Raw genomic sequence first — 19,034 nt, 5'->3', positions numbered from 1 at the left:
ATGCCCACAGACTTGAGGGGCTGTCAGGTGGTTGCCAAGTGACCAACTGGCAGACTATGTCTCCAGGGGCCTCAGTTGACAACATTCATTACTCCATTGGTCCTCAGCCTTGCAAGGCTATATTTTATACTGATTTTATCAGCACCCTGACAGGGGATCTGTCTCTCGGGGGAGGACTCACATTAATAAAGCTTATGAGACTGATATATAAAACCAGATACCAGATTACTAATCTATAAGGAGGAATAACTGGTACAAGAACTGAAAAATTTAAAGTCCACATTAACAGTGCCTTTTATTTTTGATAGTACAGTTAGTTATATGGGAAACTAAACCATAATCCCAATTCCAATATATTAATTTGCAATGAAAAATATTACTGCCATAGAAATCAAAATATTCACAGCCCAGGTGGTGCGCAAATGTTTTCCTTATAGACAGACCTAGATAAGAAGTCAAATAAGCCAAAGATGGTTTTTGAGCACAGAATCAGAACTAGGGAAGGGAGAGGAAGCAATGGGGTTGGGGTGTCCATGTCCACCATCTGCCATTTCCCACATCCCTTCCTGCCTTAGGGAGATCTTTGCCATTATTATCAACCTGTCTTTTGCTTATGAACCCCTCTTCTCCTTGGCATCTGTGAACATTTCCCTCTTCTGACAGGTGGTTTCCTTCCTTATACAGTAATTATCCAATCATGATATAATCAAAGCCTTCAGGTTTGGAAGCTCATCTGATTCCTTCAGATAAAATTTCCCTTTTATCCTTTAGCGAATTTACAAAGGAAAATCTCATTTCCTTCATGAATAAGTTCTTTTGAGACCTTTGTAATAATAGAAACTGATCTGAGGATTTTCTCCCTACTTCCTCTTTGCCTGCTATTTTCTATGAGGTGCTTTTTTTTTTTTTTTTTTCATTCCAAATGGATTTATTTCCAGGGTGTGGGGATATTGGAGAGAAGCCCCTTGAAGAGTTGACAAATTTTCACGCAGCCAGCAGACAGACAGCTGTTCAAGTTTCTGATTGGTACAAAGTGTCGGAGCTGGAATAGATGGTGGAAAGTGGCATAATGCCTTCCTAACTACTTTTAGGAAAAAAAAAAAAAAAAAACAGGCTGTTTCACTAGGAGAAGAATGTGAAGCCACGGGCTGAGATCTCTTTACCACTTCCACCAGTCTTGTAGTTTAGCAACAGTTCCTATCAGATTAAGGCACTTGGCTGTCTGCCAAACGTAGGTATGAGAGTTGTGAGATTTCTTTTTTCCCTTGAATTTTTGGTTTAAGATGAAGGAAGTTGTATCAGAGTTTGCTAAGCCAATTTGATTCCCCAAATCAGAAATTATACACAGACTCTCTAAGTTCATATGTAAAGTGTCCAAACCTGAAATTTTATCAGCACTATAGACAAATGCAAAGTATTGTGTTGCCCTTGCTTCTCTCTGACTCACACCTGACTTTGGAAAGTGAAGATGTGTGCATCCACCTCTGACAGCCTAGGCTCAACAGCTCCAACATGGCAGCCTCACCCACATGTCAACATCCACATGCACCTCCATCTTTCCCTCCAGGCCCCAAGGCAGCACGTTAATGAACTGAGGGTGTTGCCTGTTTAATTTCAGAAATGGGTCAAGTTTAAAAGAGACTTTGATAATTTCAAGACTCAATGTATTCCCTGGGAAATGAAGATCAAGGACATTGAAAGTGAGTATTTTGGTGTCACTGTTTTTAGTTCGTTTGCTGAAGGGTTTTCCAAGGGTTTGGACTGTGTTCTTGACTAACTGATTAGGTTATGTTATAGGTTCTGTTGTACTAGAAAAAAGATGAAAGCAGAAACTAACACACCATTGTAAAGCAATTATACTCCAATAAAGATGTTTAAAAAAAAAAAGAAAAAAAAGATGAACTTTGGACTAGTCAGACCAAAATTTAAAATGTGCTTCTTCACTTCCTGATTGTAGGAACTTAGGCAGATCGGTTAAGCCCTTTTTTTCATCTAGAGAAAGAAAAGAGATGTATATTCCACAGACTGACATGAAAATTGAATCCATCACACACATAAAGTCCTCCTTTATGTTAATGTCCTTCTGCAACACTTACATCCACCATCTTTCTCTCTTCAGGTCACTTTGGTTCTTCAGTGGCATCATATTTCATCTTTCTCCGATGGATGTATGGAGTTAACCTCGTCCTTTTTGGCTTAATATTTGGTCTAGTCATAATCCCAGAGGTAAGAAAAGAACTGCTGGGCTTCCCTGGTGGCGCAGTGGTTGAGAGTCCACCTGCCGATGCAGGGGACGCGGGTTCGTGCCCCGGTCCGGGAAGAACCCACATGCCGCAGAGCGGCTGGACCCGTGAGCCATGGCCGCTGAGCCTGCGCGTCCGGAGCCTGTGCTCCGCAACGGGAGAGGCCACAACAGTGAGAGGCCCGCATACCGCAAAAAAAAAAAAAAAAAAAGAACTGCTTACAACTTCAAATAGTGTTGAGGCTTATCACGACAGCCATCTTCATTTATATAAATCAAATACTCTGTTTTACAAAGAATCCGTCATTCATTTTAAATTCTGTGCTCACATCATTTGCCCAGATAGCCGAGTACAAAGAATGGAACCAAAATATTTCCGTTTCTGAATTAACAGGTGGACCCTACATTTTTCTACCTCTCATTTTACTTTAAAATTAGTGGAGAATTAATATCTCAGTGAGGTTTTTTTCTCTTTCACCTTGAGAAAAAAGAGAGATAGAATGCATTATATCATAATTTATTGCCCCAAAGAAACCCTGCATTTGAATAGCATTCCTCACTGTTCTCCCAGATACAATCTTACTATGGGCGTAGGTAGATCCTTACCTGTAGCTTAGTAATTGAGAGACAAGAAAGGAACAAGTGACCTGTACAAATTTACACAGTAAATTTGTGGTGAATGAGATTCCAGGTTTCCAGAGTGTTGGCCTGGGGCCTTTCCGGGGGTTCCTATGGTCCATTAACGTTTAGCACAGTAATTGCTACAGTCCTGCCTGAAACGTTTAGTGCTTGTGCTGGGTACCCCAGTGGATTTACCTTTACAGCTTACAGGGTAATGATATTTATGCATTTAGTATTTTTTCCTTTCAGGTTTATTAATTGGCTCTATGATAGGTTACTGATTCCTACTTTATTACAAATGATTCCATGAGAATATTAGAGTCAACTCTATCTGTAGTCACATCTTTGGGAAACGTTCCTGACCATCTATTTTTCACAAAATTAAAAGACTTCCATGGAATGTGAATTAAATCAGATTAGTTAGAAGAAGTTAAGGGCTTATTATAATAGTACTTGGTAGCAAAGGAGTGTTATATTATTGATAAAAACATTGAATTATTTTCTACATTACCCAAAGAGTGTACTTACAATTATGTCATTAACTAACCTTTATACACCTTTATATGCACACCTGGAAATCAAGGATTATGAGTCAGTCCACTTTGTCCTATATATATATTCTTAAGCCATTGTCACTCTCCAATAAAGAGATAAAGATTTTATTTTATTTTATTAAATGATTCCATATGAATATTTTTTTAAATTTTTATTTATTTTTGGTTGTGTTGGGTCTTTGTTGCTGGGTGCAGACTTTCTCTAGTTGCAGGGAGCGGGGGCTACTCTTCATAGCAGTGCACGGGCTTCTCATTGCGGTGGCTTCTCTTATTGTGGAGCACGAGCTCTAGGCATGTGGGCTTCAGTAGTTGCAGCACGCAGGCCCTATAGTGCATGGGCTTCAGTAGCGGCAGGCTGTGGGCTCAGTAGTTGTGGTGCACGGGGTCTAGGGTGCATGAGCTTCAGTAGTTGTGGCTTGCAGGCTCTAGAGCGCAGGCTCAGTAGTTGTGGCGCGTGGGCTTAGTTGCTACCCCGGCATGTGGGATCTTCCCAGATCAGGGATTGAACCTGTGTCCCCTGCACATGCAGGCAGATTCTTAACCACTGCACCACCAGGGAAGTCCCCAGAGATAAGGATTTTAAACCTTCTGGCAAATGTGTACAAATGCTCTTGAAAACAAATCTGGTTCTCCCCAGTATTGTCAGAAGTTAAATAGAAGTTTTACTCCCCTCCATAATCAAGGAGGAGAGAGTTTTCCCCAGTAGTCACTGGGGAAATTTACTCTCACAGACTCTTTGCTTTCTTCCTGGGAGTTTTTGATTCCAAATGGACTTATTTCCATGAGAAGAGATTACATTTAAATGCTGTAGGTCTATGAGACATCACTAGAATTTTGCTATACAGTGGTCCAGAAAGGCAGTGTTTTTGGGAAGGTGAATAATTTTTAAAACGCTGAGTTTTTTTTTTCTCAAAGAAAACATTACATTTTATATAATTTATATAAATTGATATAATTTATAAATATTTCCTATCAAGGGGACATTTGTTTGAAACAATGAAAATTTAGTGATTGGTGCATTCCAATGAAGCAGCCAAGACCTGAACTGTCCAGGAAAGAGCACCTTGATTTGATTGGCAGGTGTTTGGGAAGCTGTCTTGGAGTAGGATGGGAGAAAGAAGAGAAAGAGAGAGACAGGGAAAGAGTAGAACAGACAAGACTTGATAGGTTGGATAACAGCAGTTGAGAATGTGGGATATCCCACGATGCCCTCTTAATTAGGATAGTGAGAAATTGGCTTCGTGGGAATCTGACACAACCAAATTCACTGCTGGTAGAGTAGAGGAGATGACCTGTTGTTCAAGGACACAGCTAACTTCAGGGCCCAAAGGTTTTAAGCCTAAACCTAATGATCAGATATTCCTATGGCTCATGGCTGTTTTAAGGCTAACCGCAGTGACTCAGAGGGTCTAGGAATAAGAATATTAGAAGTGCTCAAATGTTAGACAACTTTAACAGAATTTTTCCTCATACTCATCTTCTTTTGCCACAAATCCTTGATACATTTTAATGGAATCAAACTGCTCTGAATGCTTGAGTGAATCTTGTTCAGCTTTACTGACAACTGCCTGCAGATCCCAGAATGCCTTCATGGTCCCAGGAGAGCCCTCAGTTATGCTGCAGGAGCTCGCTATCAAGGCCTTGCTACATGATGAGCTCATGTATTTCCTGTCTTAACACGGGCTGCATATGAAAATCACTTGGGGAGTTTTTTTTAATATGAAGTCCAGGGCTTCCCTGGTGGCACAGTGGTTGAGAGTACACCTGCCGATGCAGGGGACGCGGGTTCATACCCCGGTCCAGGAAGATCCCACATGCTGCAGAGCGGCTGGGCCCGTGAGCCATGGCGGCTGAGCCTGCGCGTGTGGAGCCTGTGCTCCGCAACGGGAGAGGCCACAACAGTGAGAGGCCCGCGTACCGCAAAAAAAAAAAAAAAAAGAAGTCCAATCAATTGAATCTGAATCTCTGAGAATGTGGCTGTAGCATCCCTATTTTAAAAGCTCCTATGGGGCTTCCCTGGTGGCGCAGTGGTTGAGAATCCGCCTGCCGATGCAGGAGACACGGGTTCGTGCCCCGGTCTGGGAAGATCCCACGTGCCGCGGAGCAACTAAGCCCGTGAGCCATGGCCGCTAGGCCTGCGCGTCCGGAGCCTGTGCTCCGCAACGGACGGGAGAGGCCACAAGAGTGAGAGGCCCGCATACCGCAAAAAAAAAAAAAAAAAAAGCTCCTATGGTAGGCAGGCATCTGAGATTGCCCCCAGTGACCCTCCTCTCCTGATAGCATGCCCTGTATAATCAATCCCCTCCACCTGAGTAAAGCCTAGACCTTGTGGCTTGCTTTCAACAAATAGAATATAACCAAAGTGACAGGCTGTCACTTACATGATTAGGTTATAAATGACTGTGACTTCCATGTGGCATTGTCTCTTGGCTCCCTTCTTGGCTCTCATGCTTTGATGAAGCAACCTGCCAGACTGGAGAGGCCCGCTGGCACAGAACTGAGTGTGGCCTTTGGACAAGAGCCAGCAAGGAACTGAGGCCCTCAGTCCAACAGCCCATGAGGAACTAAATCTTGCCAACAACCACGGGAGTGCATCTGGACTCAGATCTTCCCCCAACAGGCCTTCAGATGAGACCAAAGCCCTGGCAGACACCTTGACTGAAGCCTGTGAAAGACCCTGAAGCAAAGGACCCAGCTAAGCACCCAGCTAAGCTCAACCCAGGTTCCTGACCTGCAGAAACGAGGAGATAGTTTTATGGTAATTTGATATACAAAAATAGATGACAAATACAGCTCCCCAAGTGATCCTAATATGCAGCCAGGGTGTACATTGCTGGTGTACATTAATTAACTTAATTAAATAATTCTTTAAAATATCTTGTAAGTTCTGCTCTAGGGTTCACATAGGCAGCACTCAGTCAGTAAGCCTCATATTGGTACTTCCTCTAAAAATAACTATTAAAACTTTCAGATATATGGAAAGGTCTAAAGAATGAGCCCATTTGCCTGCCATTAAGTTTAAAAATAAAAAATTACACACACACTAGAGTCCTCCATCTACTTCTCCCCAATTATGTTACCCACATAACTCACAAGTAATCACTCTCCTGAACTTTCCATTTCAACTTACATTTTAAAATGTATTGGCTTAAAGTTAAATAACATAGTTTCTTGTTTTTTAAACTCACTCATGTATCTGAAGTTATATTCCCTTTTGCATGATAGAGTAATTTTTCCTCTCTCATTTACATTTGTTGATTCTCTGACATGTCACATGCCTCAGCTAGGGGTCCCACATGCTGCAACTAAAGATCCCACACGTGGCAACGAAGATCCCGCATGCCACAGCTAACACCCAGAGCAGCCAAATAAATAAATATTTTAAAAAATATATATGACTGAATAAACAGGAGGGCACATTTGTGGAAGGGAATACTTAATATCATAAAAAAGATCAATCCTTCCTAAATCAATATGTAAATTTAATACAATCCTTATTTTTTTAATAATTAAGGCTGTGAATCAAGTCATATATATAAAGGGTATTAATAACAGAATTATGTACACATGAAGAACTAGAAATACTCTAATTAGTCCAACAGTAGGGGATGTTGTAAGTAAGTTTATGGTACATACATGTGATTAGATATTTTAAAGTCATTTTATTTTGAAAAATACCATATGCCATAGAGAATTGGTCATAAAATAATATTAAGCTAGATAATCAAGCTAAAACATATATAAAACTCAGAAACTTTGAAAGGAAATACATGAATATTTCACAGTCATTATCTTTAGGATGTGAAGTGACAGGTAATTTTTTAAACACTCTTCTATACTTTTTCACATTTTCTACAATGAGTATGTAATACTTTTAAAATCAGGAAAGTGATTAATGTTATTTAAAGGAAAAAAAATGGATATTCCTGCTCTGAGAAGAGATTTAACCCACTATGTGCACATCTCCGTGTGCTTGTATCTCCTCCACATGTAATTGTGTCGTTCTGTCCCAACACAAGGTGCTGATGGGCATGCCCTATGGAAGTATACCCAGAAAGACGGTGCCTCGGGCTGAGGAAGAAAAAGCCATGGATTTTTCCGTCCTTTGGGATTTTGAGGTACCATTGCCAACATGCCAATGCACTTCCATTTTGTGATTGTGGATAAGTGTGAAGTGTTTAATTATTGGAAAGCCAGTGCTTTAACCAAATGTGATCCTAGCACTGTGCAAAATGAGCTAGTCAACCCTGTCCTCCTAGGCTCCCTTCGTGGGTCCTTTTATCACACACTCTGATAAACGTGACTTCCCCGTGAGGCCACTGCTCCCCGCATTCTGCCAGATCTATGTAAGATGATATTACAGGATGGTTTTATCTCGGCATAACCACAGTAAGACCCCAGGGCTATTGTCAGTCCAGCCTTTCCCCAACCTTCACATGACATCTTCAACTGAATATCCTACCTGCTTCTCAAATCCAACAACTATCCAACATCACTACATCACTTTTTCCCATCTCCTTTATTGGAACCACCATTCATACAGTCATTCAAGTCTGAAACCTGAAAGTCACCCCACATTTCCTCTCCTCACCACCACCCCTCACATCCAATCAATCACTAAAGCTGAGCCTATCTACTAAACGTTTCTTAAACCTGTCTCCTTTTCTCCATCCCTCGCACCTCTCCTCAAACCTCACTGTACCAGGACCACTGTCAGAATCTGCTACCTCTCCTCCCTGCCTTGGCTTGTCTCCTCAAATCTCCATTCCCTCTGCTGCCAGGTGACCTTTCTAAACTGTAAACCTGACCCTGTCACTCCCCACCTCCGACATTCATTTATTCCCACTCCCAGATGGAATAAAGCCCAGGGTTCTGAATTGGGTTTACAAAAGAATTGTTCATGACTTGGCTGCCCTCTACCTCTCCAGTCCCAGTCCCAGGTCTGTCTAAGATCTCATACTTTATGCCCCAATATTATCAACTTTCGGAGAAGTCCAGTGCCTCCCTGCCTTTGCTCATGGTCCTATGCCTGGAACATTCCTCCCTCTTTTTGGAATCCTTATACCCCCGTGCCTCTGGGGGCCTTGGTCTGCAGCTCTAAGGAGTTCCAGCGGCAGGAGGCCTGGCTGTGGTGGTTCAAGCCACACAACTTGCTGCTGCCATCCTTCACTCCCATAGTCAGATTCAAGACCCCTCAGAAATGTGTGAAAGTGAGTTGGAGTATTTTTCTAAGTCATTTGGAACAGGGGTGTTCCAAATAACTACTATACCACTAAGAATTACATACTACTACCACTATATGCTACTAAGAATTTCCTTTATTATTTATTTCACCCAAGGGCCCCTGTTGAAATGTCCTATCCACTCAAAACCAACAATTTATTCAGTGATAATCCCATGTTGTATTTGTTGTGGTTGCCAAGGATAAATTTTTATTTTTCAAGTAAAAATTAAAATTTTGGAAAACATATCCATCACCATGACAGTGGCAGTTTCTTAGTAGTTAAATACTTTTCTGATGAGATCAATGGAGATATTAGCGGTGTGATTATTTTTATATTGTATAAGAAATGTGTCAACATTTGGCCTATGTTCATAACTCAGTGAACCATTACTTTCCAGATGACCAATACATGATGTTACAAAATCATGTGTGAGTGAAAGATCCCACATCTTGATAGTAAAAGATAAAGCAATAGATTTTTAAATACTATATTTTGAGATAATGTAGACTTACAGAACAGTTGCATAAATAGTACAGAGAGTTCACATATACCCTTCACCCATTCACCTTATTATAACATCTCATATACCCATAGAACAATTATCAAAACTAAGAAATTAATCTTGATATAATGTTATTAACTAAAATATAGTATTTATTTGTATTTCACCAGTTTTTCCACTAATATTCTTTTTCTATACCAGGACCCAACTCACAGTCTCACATTAATTTAATTGTCACATCTCCTTACTCTCCTCCAATCTGTGACTGTTCTCTGTCTTTCAGTGACCTTGACACTTTTGAATAGTGCTGGTCAGTTGTTTGCCCCTGAATTTGGGTTTGTCTGATGTTCTCTCATGATTGTATTAAGGTTATACATTGTTGGGGAGGTAACATGCCTTTCTCAGAGTGTCAAATCAGGGTTTCATTATGTTGACCACTTGGTTAAAGTGATATCTGCCAGAATTCTCTGCTGTAAAGTTAGTATTTTTCCCTTTTTAATTACTTAGTATTTGGGGGAGAGCAATGGATCTTAAGGTATGAAAAAGTTCATTATGTGATTCATATTCCACATTGCAACTAACCTTTAAGAAATAACTATTTTTTAAAAATTAATAAGAAAGAAATAACTATTTAGTTATTGGGTTGAGGTATGATATCAAAGAAGAAATAGCCACAAGTATATGAAAAAAAACTATTAAAATTTGGCTCCCCTGTCCAACTACATATCTGTGTGAGACCAGAATAATACCCTGTTTTATATTCAGCAAAGACATAAAAGAAGTGCTAAAATTATAAGTTAATTTTACACCTAAATAATTATACCTAAAAAGTGTGCTAATTACACCTAAAGCCAATTATACCAAAAACCAAAACCAAAATGAAACTCGAAGCTCAGGTTAGATTGTGAACCTTATCACATAGTTTTCTTTAGAAGTTTGGAAATACTGAGAAAGTTCACGGACTCTCTTCTAGTTCCAGAGTGTTAAATTAAGACCCTGGGCACGGGGTGGAGGGTGGAGGGGGAATTTGGAGCCGTGTGTGCATGTGCACACAGACACACACACACACAGACACACACAGACACACACAGACACACAGACACACACACACACACACCTTATCCCTAATTTGTCCCGAATGTTAACAACACTCTCCTCCCCGTGCTGTGTCTCCGTGCACTCTGTATAATGGAGAAATAGACAGGAGAAAGAAGAAGGGGGACGTGGAGACGGGCACACACTCTGGAGCAACTGGGGGAGTGAAGGGAAGAACAGGAACATCGAGAACCCTTCCTTCCTCCCCTCCGGCTCCCGTCACACCCCTGAGAAAGAAACCCCAGGTCGATGGAAGCATCCGATGACTGTCACGTTGAGCTTACAAACCCAGAGCATTTGGCTTTGCTGCCCCACAGGGCTACATCAAGTATTCCGCTCTCTTCTACGGCTACTACAACAACCAGAGGACCATCGGGTGGCTGAGGTACAGGTTACCCATGGCTTACTTCATGGTGGGGGTCAGCGTGTTTGGCTACAGCCTGATGATCGTCATTAGATCGTAAGTATGACCATCTCATTTACAGGCTTTATTTTCTTCCCACAAACAACCCACTCCTGTGGCCACACTGTGCCTACTTACCTTCTTGTTGGGGATTTAGAGGGAAAACAAGGAAACAAATAAAGCAAATACAGATTGTCATATGGTATATAAAAGACATAGACAGGGTAATGTGGGAAGTTCTGGGAAATGGGATAGAGTCCTTTAGAGGAAGCTGGGCACAGCACTTTAGACAAAGCAAGAGCATGTGCAAAGGCCCTGAGGCAGCAAATATCCTACTGAGTCCCCAAAACTGTCAAAAAAAACCCAGTGTGGCTTGAAAGGGAACATGGTACCCATTAAGGAGATGCTGGAGACATTTGCAAGGCCTGTTGCTGTTTTCCCCAGAGCCCAGCTTCCTCAGAAAAACCCTCTGCTTCTCTGTCTAGCTGGCATGTGAGAACTGAGCTGGTGCCTACAAAGATACAATGAGGCTACACCAGTGTATATGGCAGTGAGTAACCTCGGTGTCCTCTCCAGCCCCAACTCTACTTGTCTCTGTGGTCAGAAATGGCTTTTTAATATGTCTGTGCCTCTTAATTCATGTTCTCTGAAGAAAAACTTTGGCCCAGTCCATGAACTGCCTTCTTCTAAGTCAGAGGACCCCAGTTAGCACAGGCTGTGCAGGGTGGGGACACAGTCTGTGCACAGATCTGACCACCAGGCCCACTCACCCTTCAGCAGAGCCACAAGAGAAGAACAGGGCTGCTGTGTGTGCACAGGAAACAGAGAGCCCTTGAAGCCCGGCTAGAACCCCTGGAAAGTGATGTGCGGGCCCAGCTCTGTTTTCTATCTCATCGTCTCAGGGGAAAATGCTGCTGTTTACAAGAGCCTGCCTGGCACGAGACAGTGACCACTAGGTGACATGTGGCTGCCCAGCTCTATCAAACAAAAAGAAAAAAAAAAAAAGGAGACAGGCGAGATAGGCTTGGTTTTATTCTTAGCCTTCACATTGCTATGTTTTTCCCTACCAAATTTAAGGATATGGAATGTTTCTCTGTTGAACCAAAAACTTAACTAAGGCAACCAGGCCCCTGGAACAGCAAATCCCAAAAGCGGACACATCAGATAGAGTCAGAGAGGGGCAACCCCGCCCCTATTGTATCTGATGGAACCCCTGCCTGGGATTCCATGGTTCCCACGGGGCTGATCTCCAGGAGGCACAAAGAGAGTGATACCAACCAGGGTTCTTGGCTTCCTTAATTAACAGAAATTGACCAGAGGCCAGATGAGAAATTCAGGCAAGGCTTTACTGGGGCCACTGCTGCAGCAGTGCGGGAGCAAGAACAAACAGCAGGTTCCCTTGCTTGATCACTGAGTGGGGGAAAGCTTGTTTCTTATATGCGGTGAAGGTAGGGGCATGTCCAAGGGTCAGGCCAGAGGTGTGGCTTAGGTGTTTCGCCCATCCCTTAGGTGGTGTGTGCAGGCATGCTCAATACCCTGTTTTTGTTCCTGGCTCTTCAGAAATGGCAGTTGGGATATATATTTTTTTTTGTCTTTTTGTATCTTTTGGGTCCAGAATTTGCCCCAAATGTGCATGCACACAGTTATTTTTAGTCCCGTATAGTTTCTTTGTATTTTGTAGCTCAAGGAGAGGTATGTCCAGCACTGCAGCAAAGGGTCCCAGGTCCCAGGCCTGTCTCAAGAGGATGAGGACAGGTAGGATGAAATAGGGGGCTATCAAGGCAGGTCCAAGGTACTTTCCTCTGAGCTTGCTTAAGAAAAAATGTGCGTATTATCTGGTTGTAGTACTCACCGCCTCAGGGCTTATTGAATTTTACATCAGAAAAATATGATTTTTATCCAAGAAAACAGATGAATTAGAAGGGGATATTCTCTGTGAGAATGAAGAGTTCTAAAACATTTGCAGGTGAGTCAAGCCACAAGAAATCAGATGTCAGGGTAGAAAACATGGTTAGTGTTTTCTGTACCCTGCAGACTCCTTGTTACGCAGTTGACACCATGTGTGCTCTCAGGGGACTCTGAATTTGGGGGGAAGGTGCTCTGGCTATCGATAGCCTGATTCAAATCCATCTTGGCTCTTTCCCTTCACTGGATGTCTGCCATCTGTGCCCTAGACTAGCTTAGGCCAAGTTTCCCTTGGGATGACACAGTAGACACAGGGGCAGACATAACAACAGCAGTGCACACCCTACAGGATGGCCGGTAACACCCAGGGCAGCACGAACGACGGGGAGAGCGATAACTTCACATTCAGCTTCAAGATGTTCACCAGCTGGGACTACCTGATCGGGAATTCAGAGACGGCCGACAACAAATACGCCTCCATCACCATCAGCTTCAAGGTAGTTGCTTCAGGGCCATTTCCACTTCCCGGGGGAACTTTGGGTCCCTCCTGTCGTTGGGAGACTTCTCCCAGCTGGGGCATGGGAAATAAGATCCCTGATTAATTTGTGATAAGAGCTTTACCAGAAGTGGGAGCATAGCTCTCAAGCCTTCAAGAAAAAATGTTCATGGCTGGTACCCACCATCTGTTTCTTAACATGGCAGAGATCATGGAGCTGGTCCCTGGTTCTGCCTCTTTCCTCGTGGAACTGCTTTCTGCTGGAGGAAGTGCAAGGACACACTTGGGGCAGCCGTTCTCAACGTTTACACATGTTTGCATGATCTAAGGAGCATTAAAAATCTTCTGGGCTCCACCCCCAGAGATTCTGGTGTAATTGGTCTGGGGTGGGGTCCTGGCATTGGTTTTTTAAAAAACTCCCCCAAGAATACCCACAAAGAGTTGATAACCCTGGTTTGGGGGTGTGTGGGAATAAAGGAATCAATTAAGTGTACAACTCCACACTTAATTATCTTATTAATTTGTTCACAAGAGAGATATGAGGTGGCCTACAGAATATAGAATGAAAACAAGCCTGAGGGTGAGCAGATGAATGAATGCAGAAGCATTGCACATCTCACTTTTCCCTCCATGACTGTAAAAACCATTCAGAGTTCTTATTTATTTATCTATCTATTTATTTATTTATAACATCTTTTTTGGAATATAATTGCTTTACAGTGTTGTGTTAGTTTCTGCTGTATAACAAAGTGAATCAGCTATATGCATACATATATCCCCATATCCCCTCCCTCTTGTGTCTCCCTCCCTCCCACCCTCCCTATCCCACCCATCTTGGTGGTCACAAAACACCGAGCTGATCTCCCTGTGCTATATGGCTGCTTCCCACTAGCTATTTTACGTTTGGTAGTGTATATATGTCCATGCCACTCTCTCACTCCATCTCAGCTTACTCTTCCCCCTCCCCATGTCCTTAAGTCCATTCTCTATGTCTGCGTCTTTATTCCTATCCTGCCCCTAGATTCATTAGAACCTTGTTTTTTTTTTTTAGATTCCATGTATATGTGTTAGCATACGGTATTTGTTTTTCTCTTTGTGACTTACTTCGCTCTGTATGACAGACTCTAGGTCCATCCACCTCACTACAAATAGAGTTCTTTTTTTTTTTAATTGAAGTATATTTGATTCACAATGTGTTAGTTTCTATTGTATAGCAAAGTGATTCAGTCATACATATATATTCATTTTCATATTCTTTTCCTAGGTTACTACAAGGTATTGAATACAGTTCCCTGTGCTATACAGTAGGACCTTGTTGTTTGTCTATTTTGTATATAGCAGTTTGTATCTGCTAATCCCAAACTCCTAATTTATCCCCCTTTTCTCCTTTAGTAACCATAAGTTTGTTTTCTATGTCTGTGAGTCTGTTTCTGTTTTGTTGATAAGTTCGTTTGTATCATATTTTAGATACCACATATAAGTGATATCATATGGTATTTGTCTTTCTCTTTCTGACTTACCTCACTTAGTATGACAATCTCTAGGTCCATCCATTATTTCATTCTTCTATATGGCTGGGTAATATTCCATTGTGTGTGTGTGTGTGTGTGTGTGTGTGTGTGTGTGTGTGTATGCCACATCTTCTTTATCCATTCATCTGTCAATGGACTCTTAGGTTGTCTCTTCATTAGAAAGCTAGAATGGAAGATGGAGATGTGGGGTTGGAAGGAGCCTCACCTATTCAAAATGTATTTTCTTAAAGAAAAGAATTATCCATATACCACCACCTCTGAATTCTTTCATTTCTGGAAATATAGAAAGTAGTAATCTCAAGGAACCCAACAACAGTGGTTTCTTGTTATTATTCACATCTCATTTTCACACATCAAGGAATCAATAGTGGATGAACAAGAGAGTAACAGAGAAGAAAATGTCCATCTGACAAGATTTCTCCGTGTCCTGGCCAACTTTCTCATCATCTGCTGTTTGTGTGGAAGTGGGTACCTCATTTACTTTGTGGTGAAACGATCCCAAGAATTCTCCAAAATGCAGAATGTCAGCTGGTATGAAAGAAATGAGGTGAGGAGGGCATCTCTGCTGAAGTGAATATTTCAGGAAAACACTGAAATTACCCTGGTTCCTATGCCATTCAGCTGAATTATTAAATTCTGGACTATAGGACTAATTTTTAAAAGTGAAATTACATCGCTTATAAATCAATTGTCTAGTAATGCATGGGTGTGATTCTGGGCTTCCTTTTCTGTTCCATTGGTCTATTTGTCTATTCTTGCACTAATAACACACTGATAAACTATGGCTTTATAGTATGTCTTGAAATCTGATAGAGTGAGTTCTCTCTCTCATCAAGATCCACAAAAACACACATTAAGGTTTTATTGTGCTTTCATTGAGTCCATAAATCTCTCTTGGGAATTTGACATCTGTGGTAGTTGGCAAAAATAGCTACAGATTCTTCCCATCCTTGTATCCACATTTTTTTGCAATGTGATTTTCTAGCTCCTCCCATGAAGAGGTGGAATCTGTTTCCCCATCCCTTGCCTTAGTCAGTGAAACAGTAGCAACGATGATACAAGCAGACTTGGAAAGTGCTTGTATTTTGGAACTTGCTCTCTTGGGAACCTGAGACCTCCACCATGTGAATGATGCCCAGCTAGCCTCCTAAATGATGAGCCGCACATGGCCCAATTATCTCATCACCTTAGGTGAGAGCAAATCCACCACCGGATGTGTGAATGAAGCTGACCCCAAAGGCCACACCCTACACCACACCCCTCTACTGTTGGTTCCGTTCTGTGATCTGAGTTTCTGGCCTTCCATGCTCCTGAGATGAGGTGATTCTTACCTAGCTCACAACTTTTACAGAACACAAAGCACTGTCCCATACGTTAATTCATTTACTTCTCAAAGATAGTTTGCTATTTTTATCTATGCTAATAACAGCAAGCGTGATGACAACCAGTCACAGAGCAATTAGGACCTGTGGAAAATACACTGACTGCTCAGGGCTTGTCGGTGCCTTCGCCAGGGTCATACAGCAAATTGTGGAGACCCTGGGGGCATTTCCAGAGGCAGAGGAGGGGGCAAAAAGGAGATAGAGATGCATGGCCCTGGGGGTGCAGAGACGGTGGAGAAGCAAGTGATATTGACTAACCCAGCTCTCCCAATTTCTCAGGTAGAAATTGTGATGTCCCTGCTTGGGATGTTTTGTCCCCCTCTGTTTGAAACCATCGCTGCCCTGGAGAATTACCACCCACGCATTGGACTGAAATGGCAGCTGGGGCGCATCTTTGCACTCTTCCTGGGAAACCTCTACACATTTCTTTTGGCCCTGATGGATGACGTCCACCTGAAGGTAAAGACCACAAACATCCCCCCAATTCCTAGTGCCCCACCAAATTTCTTTTCTAAATATAATAATTTCCTTGTGCATAATTTATATTAATTTAAAAATTTTTGGCAAGGTCAGAAAAGTAAAATGAAGAAAAATATCACCAGATTCCTATGACCCAACGTTTTGTTAACATTTTGCTTCAGTTCTTTACTGTCTTTTTCTTAGGCTTTTTCACATCATCTGCATGTCATTTGGTACCCTTAATATTTTATCTGCAGGCTTTCCTGTATTGTTTCTTAGCTGCCATAAATGTTCACCAGCCCAGTATGCGTCCACTGAGATAAGTCATGGTTGACTTAACCTTTCATCACTGCTCACCAGATGGTTATGGCGTACCCACCAAGCGAGGCCCTGGGGGTACAGCAGAGAGCAAGACACCGTCCTGTTCCAGGGGAGACAGACTCATTCATCGAAGCATGCTGGGGCAGGTGCTTCAGTGGGAGCAAGCCCAGGGCAGCGTGGCAGTGCACAGGAGGGGTTGCAAACCCCACCATGGGGGATCTTAGCAGACCCTGGAAAAAGCAGAGGGAACAGCTCATGCACACAGGGAACTGGAGCAGAAGAAGTGAAAAATGAAATTGGGGGAAGGGCCCGGTTATGATGCTCCTCTTCCCCACACGTCCCTCCTCATGAACTTTTTCCTGAGGTTAACAGGAAGCTACTGGAAGTTTCTCAGCATGGAAGTGATTGGATCTGACCGTTACCTACTCTCCACCTTCATTTCTTGCTTCCCTCCTACCCTAGTAAACTCCTTCACCCTCCTGAGCCTCCCATTTCCTCCACGGGGCAAAATTCTCTCTTGCCTCTCTCTCCACCCTTCTCCCCATGTTTGACTAGTTGACATCCTCCTGCAGTTTGGCTCAGATGTCACTGCCTCCAGGAAGGGCCCTGTTGTCTGATGTGGATTTCCTCAGTCCCCAAAGAAAATTTCCCACACCTCTTATCACTCTGGTCTGTAATTGTCTGTTTATCTCTGTCACTTACTAGACAGTGAACTTTCTGAGGAAAGCTCCATTCACTCCTGTGTCGCTCCCGTTCACTCTTGTGTCACCATTGCCTTATATGCCCAGAATAGACCCTGAATAAATTAATCTCAAAAGAACAATGAATAACTGAATGGATGGATGGATGGACAAATGGATGAATGGACAGATGAATAATAACAGAGAAGAAAACTTCCCGGAAAAGACCCAAGGACTTTAGCCAGTTGCCCCCCTCTCCTGTATAGATTGAAAGGCTGGGGAGGGCATTTCTGGAGAGACCTGTTGAGGGGTAGGGCAGGGACTAGATGGCAGGGTTGTGGCATACGCTGGCTCTATTTGTTGTTCCTGTGGAAACATTGTACCTTCCCTGGCTCCTTGCAACCCTACATCTCCATTTTCCATTCTAGCTTTCTAACGAAGAGACAATAAAGAACATCACTCACTGGACTCTGTTTCACTACTACAACTCCTCGGGTTGGAACGAGAGCGTCCCCCGGCCACCCCTGCACCCTGCAGATGTGCCCCGGGGTTCTTGCTGGGAGACAGCTGTGGGCATTGTGAGTAGTTACGCTCTCCTGAAAAGGCGATCTCTGTTCTCAGTTCTTCGTTATCCCTTTTTAAAATATTTATTTATTTATTTATTTATTTTTGGCTGTGTTGGGTCTTCGTTGCTGCGCGGGCTTTTCTCTAGTTGAGGCGAGCGGGGGCTACTCTGTTGTTGCGGTGCTCGGGCTTCTCATAGCGGTGGCTTCTCTTGTTGCGGAGCACGGGCTGTAGGCCGTGCGGGCTTCAGTAGTTGTGGCACGCGAGCTCAGTAGTTGTGGCTCGTGGACTCTAGAGCGCAGGCTCAGTAGTTGTGGCGCACAGGCTTAGTTACTCCGCAGCATGTGGGATCTTTCCAGACCAGGGCTCAAACCCGTGTCCCCTGCACTGGCAGGCAGATTCTTAACCACTGCGCCACCAGGGAAGCCCTGTTATCCCTTCTTGATGTTTCCATTTTTAAGCTACCAAAATGTCAAGCTAGCATTTCTTAGGAAAGTTCCACCTTTTCACGCTACCTTTTTTTCAGTGTCCCAAACATTTCTCTCTGTGCTTCATCTAGCAGTCTAATACCACTTGGATTTATTTAGAGTTTTACTGCAGATTTCACTGAAAGCCTGAGGTTCTCCACCTGGAAATCATGAATACAACTCCTAAAAGTTGTATACAAGATTTTGTGTGTATATGCATCTGTGCATTTTTCCGTAAAGAGAATTAAAGTCTTTCATTAGAATGTCAAAAATTAACAACTACCATTTCCCCTTATCCATTTTCACTTTTGTTCCTGTAACTTACGCAGTGTGGACTTCAAAGGCTAGTGTTCTTTGCCTTCCTAGGCAGAAACTTGAAGTGTTCACAGGTAACACAGGGATCAGCTGCCTTCTCTTCCTCAGCTCCATCTCTTTGCATGGAGTTTCTATTCACCTGCCACCCATGAAGAATCCATGCCCATAGAGCATTGGACAACAGTGTTTTTAACAGAGGTTGATGAAGTCCCATAGAGGAGAGGATTATATCACACACTTCATCAAACACTGCCTACAAGTCCACCAGCAG

General features: G+C 42.7%; 1 protein-coding gene across 1 annotated transcript in view; it reads left to right on the top strand.

The window, feature by feature from the left end:
- Window positions 1-19,034, top strand: part of TMC2 (transmembrane channel like 2) — an 83,190-nt gene that overhangs the window by 34,395 nt on the left and 29,761 nt on the right. The window contains exons 5-12 of the mRNA XM_067013694.1: window positions 1,619-1,700; window positions 2,120-2,226; window positions 7,437-7,535; window positions 10,557-10,699; window positions 12,897-13,044; window positions 14,934-15,122; window positions 16,237-16,416; window positions 17,846-17,995. Of these exons, the coding sequence (XP_066869795.1) occupies window positions 1,619-1,700; window positions 2,120-2,226; window positions 7,437-7,535; window positions 10,557-10,699; window positions 12,897-13,044; window positions 14,934-15,122; window positions 16,237-16,416; window positions 17,846-17,995 (1,098 nt within the window). The remainder of the gene's footprint in view (window positions 1-1,618; window positions 1,701-2,119; window positions 2,227-7,436; window positions 7,536-10,556; window positions 10,700-12,896; window positions 13,045-14,933; window positions 15,123-16,236; window positions 16,417-17,845; window positions 17,996-19,034) is intronic.

This window comes from Kogia breviceps, chromosome 14 (genome assembly GCF_026419965.1).
Source record: "Kogia breviceps isolate mKogBre1 chromosome 14, mKogBre1 haplotype 1, whole genome shotgun sequence".
NCBI classification, from domain to species: domain Eukaryota; kingdom Metazoa; phylum Chordata; class Mammalia; order Artiodactyla; family Physeteridae; genus Kogia; species Kogia breviceps.
Note: the sequence above shows the minus strand (reverse complement) of the source record. Positions and strands in the feature narration are given on the sequence as shown.